This window comes from Eurypyga helias, unplaced genomic scaffold (assembly GCF_000690775.1).
Source record: "Eurypyga helias isolate BGI_N326 unplaced genomic scaffold, ASM69077v1 scaffold22993, whole genome shotgun sequence".
Classification (NCBI taxonomy): Eukaryota; Metazoa; Chordata; class Aves; order Eurypygiformes; family Eurypygidae; genus Eurypyga; species Eurypyga helias.
In genome coordinates this window covers 24,738-28,780 of record NW_010239644.1, presented here as the reverse complement: position 1 = coordinate 28,780, position 4,043 = coordinate 24,738, and the positions used below count along the sequence as shown (strand labels likewise).

Below are 4,043 nucleotides of genomic sequence, written 5' to 3'. Positions count from 1 at the left end.
CATGCTCCAGTTTACTTAGATAAGGCATAGTACCGAGACGAGGGGCTGGTAGTGGTTCTCTGAATAGAAGACAACCCCCATACATTTGGAGTGTGGAGGTCATTTGTTCTCATTGGGATTTCACAAGTATTCTTCATTGGTCATTGCTAGGTTTAGGTCTCTGCCCAGCGATAGGCACATACCGCTTGTGAGATACTGCATTAGGCAGTTGGATGGAGGCACAAATATTAAGCACATTTCTGTGCCAGCTAATTTGCCTAGAGTTCAAAGCACTGCTTGTGCAGGGTTGGTCCCTCGATGCAAGTCTGTGGACTTTGTTGTTACGGGATGCTGTGCTGGGTGCTGCCTGCTCTTCCAGCGGTGGGTTCCTGACTTCCTGTGAGGCTGAGCTGCAGGAGCTGATGAAGCAGATCGACATTATGGTGGCTCACAAGAAATCTGAATGGGAAGGACAGACCCAGGCTTTGGAAGCTTGCCTGAGTGCTCAAGAGCAGGAACTTTCCTCTACCAGGGCTGCTCTGCAGGAAAAATATAAGGAGGTACCACCTTGGGTTCATGGTTTCCTGTTTGGTGTCAACCTGTGTGTTTTACATGTTGTGAATACAAAAGAAAGACTGAACCTAAATTTCAGAGCTTCACTTGGCATGGACATGTGTTTTGGGTATTGTTTCATCAGTTTGTTTGGTCTGGGATTTTAACCTCTTATTTTGGCTCAGAATTTAAACATTTTTTAACTTCAGCAACTAGCTATGCTGAGCAAAACAGGAGCCTGTCTCATAACTGGAAATCAGGAACAGAATTTATAAAGGAGCCTGTTGGAACAGGGTGTCTGATTCATAATTCAATCCAAGTCACGTGATCAACTTCCTGAAGGTTGTTGACAGTCCGCAGACTGGGTTGTCAGAGTTTCTGGAGAGAACCCAGGGGTGGTGAATCTGGATACAGCAGTAGTTGACAGCCCAGCAACATGCAGTCAACGGTAGAAAGAACGTTTCGTGGTGTAAAGTACACGAAGATATTGCTGGGAGGTTCTCCAAGAGCTATTTAATGCAGCTCAGGTTTTGTAGCCTTTAATTAAAGGCCTGGGGAAAGTGCACCAAATTTCTGTACCGGTGGGAGAAGTATCAGTAAGTGTAGTTTTTGCACAGGATGTGGGCCATAAACTTTCTCTTGGGCAAGTGGATTGATGTGTCTTGTCTTGGATCAGAGGAAACCAGGAGGAGTCTGGATCGCTATACCTTAACATCTAGCCACACTGACACCTGAAAGCATATGAAATTTGTCCTTAAATTTATAGCTGCTGGGTCCTGACTTTTGGCAGACTCTTCGCTACTAACTGTGTTTTGGCAGCTGTTTGAGGAAGTTGCTTTGACTTCTTCAGTCAAAAGCCAGTTGATAACTGCACAAGTGGTTGAGTTTTTTGGGGGCCTGTACTACTGTAGTACTGCTGTGCTTACAGTCTCAGAATTACCCCAGTGCTGCTGTAGCTTTTGGTAATTTGATGTGGAGTCTATTAAGATAAACAGAAGTGTGCCAGGCTGTAGCAACAGTGGGTTAACAACGCTGTAGTTTCATGTTAATAGGGTCAGGTGCTTCTACTGGTCTGCGTGGCAGGTTTTGGAATGGATGTCTTGATTGCAGAGTTATTAGATCTGGAGTCATGCCACAGGATTTTCGTTTGCAAGAACTGTCATTTTCATCATATAGGTTAGCGTCGTTGTTATCAAATATCTTTTCTCCAGGCACTTTTGAAATATTTCTTACCACCAGAAGGGAACATTGATTTCCAAACCAAACTGTAAACTATGGTTAAAGTCACTCCTGGAGTATGTTCACAGTTTACATTTACTCTTATGAATTTTCAGTGATGATTTCTTTCAGTCTGTTGGCTTCCTGTCCTTTGGAGCTGCAGTTAGAAAGGTGGTCACTTTGGGTGTGGATGGGGAAAGAGATGGAAAAACCTCCCCAAAAGACAAAAAATGAGTCACAGGAGTATTTGCTCCTTGTAAGGGAAGTCTTCCCCATGAGTTTCAAAGCCCTGTTTCTTTCCTTGTCCCCTGCATCAACATGTGTTATTTGGAACCACTGCTTCACCTGAGTGTGGTTAGATAATGCCCCAACCCTCTTTTCTCTTGGTAGATAGGGTGAAATCATAATGCATGTTTATGCAGAATTTGGTGAAAATGCCAGATAAAAGTAGCCTTCTGACACAAGCCAAAACTGTTTCATCGCCAAACATGAAAGCCAGAGACTGGCTCAAAACGAGAAGCCAGAGCAGAAACGGTTCTGTCCCCAGCCTACGGAGGATTTAGGCCTAGGCTTAATCTGATTCATAGTGAGTGACCCCGTTGAAACATGCAGTTAAAGGAATCAGGATCTTTTAAGATCTATTTACAACTCCTACTACAATGTACTGACAATAAAGTCCGTTTCTGTTGTTCTCCTTGCTTGCTTTTTAACTCTTCATTCAGGTTGGCGTGTTGCGTTGCCAGGTGGAAGACATGGAAAAAGCTAAACAGGACATGGTTAGAGAATATGAGCAACAGCTGAAGAAATTCCAAGAGGAGGTGGGTTGCAAAAAGAGGAGGTGGGTTTTCAGTTCCCAGTTGACACATGATCTGATAGGTGAAGTACTCTGCATTACTGCTTTTGTTTAAATGCCATGGGTTTAAAACTTGCCATTCTCTTATTGGTTTTGCTCTTAAAAAAAAAAAAAAAATCGAGCGTACACAAAGTAATATTTTTATGCTTCATTAGGCCTGTTTTTTGTGCTTCAGGGGAACTTGGTGGCGAACAGGAAACTGTTGGCGTAGAAGTGTGTAGTAAATGTCTTGGGGCAAGTTTCCTGCGTTAGACTTAAGTGTTGGCTTACTGCGAAGCTGTCCTGTGTTCGCCCATCCTAGTCACCATCGTGCTTGTTCTCAAGTTGCCATGGGTACAGGCAGCAGCAGTTTCCTCCTTCAGTGTTTCGTGAAATTAAAAAAGGGTGGTGGTGCAACTGGCCTGGATCGTATCGCATCACGGGGTGCAAATGGTGTGTAGTGTCATCTGCTTTTTGCCTCCATTGGCTCTGGTTTTGTTGGTAAGGATTTTGCTCTCTCAAGGCATATGAGTCTTAACACCCTCAGTAAAACTAAGCATACTTAGAAAATATTTTTTGGAAAATAATGACAGAGCTTTCATCTCAAAGCTTCTTACTCACCGCACGGTGATACGTGTGGAGTGTCCTGCAGGTGGGATAAGCGTTCCATGTTTATGCCTTCACTCTGGCTGTCTCCACCTGCTTGTTGGTAGCAGTGAGTTAAATGAACAGCTGTAGAGCGCTGACCTGTGTTCTCCAGAGGGTTGGGCCTAGTTCATGCTCACTCTAAGCTGAATCAATTTGGTGGTCTCTGCTTTGACGACGGAAGGCATCTGTCCTCATTTAAAACACCTTACTACTCAGTGTGACTAACAGTCTTCGTTCACTGGATGTTCCCACTGGAATGGTGCGGAAGCTGCAAAGCAGAGCTGAGGTGCATTGGCAGAGCTGCCTGAATTCCTCAGGCTAAAACACGGGGTGCATGTTGTGGCCAGAATTGCAGTGTGTTGGTGTTTTACCCACCCAGTATTAGATGACATTAAGCTCCAGTATTCCTCTGTTCTTAGCGTTTGGGGAAACGCTTTCTCTCTCAGTTTACCACCGTTACCAGCAAAATCAGTGTCTAACTCTGAGATTGTTGGAAGGATAAACCTGTGATCTCCTGATGTCTTTGGCAGAAGGTGTTAGCTCTAAGCCTGCGCATCTGTCTGCTCCCATTGAACGTGCCTGAGTTCTGAGCTGACTCGGCGCTCTGGAGAGGGGTCTTGGTTCAGGTGGCTTTCCTTCCCATGGCCCTGCTGTTTGTCCGTGGGCTTAGCTTTCTCAGTCAGTGAAACGGGAGTAATGGCTTTTCAAATTCATGTGGCTATTTGGAAATTCTTTATTGAGTTGGGGTGAGCTCCACGGATGGAAAATTCTGGGCAAGTTGCAAGTGATTATTTGCACAGGGGGTCATTCAAAT

At 44.6% G+C, this 4,043-nt stretch overlaps 1 protein-coding gene across 1 annotated transcript in view; it reads left to right on the top strand.

Moving 5' to 3' along the window:
* Positions 1-284: 284 nt before the first annotated feature.
* The window catches only part of CEP63 (centrosomal protein 63kDa), a gene marked incomplete at its 5' end in the record, with an annotated part of 21,025 nt that continues 17,266 nt past the window's right edge, over positions 285-4,043 (top strand). Inside the window, 2 exons of the mRNA XM_010148233.1 lie at positions 285-539; positions 2,472-2,567. Of these exons, the coding sequence (XP_010146535.1) occupies positions 285-539; positions 2,472-2,567 (351 nt within the window). The remainder of the gene's footprint in view (positions 540-2,471; positions 2,568-4,043) is intronic.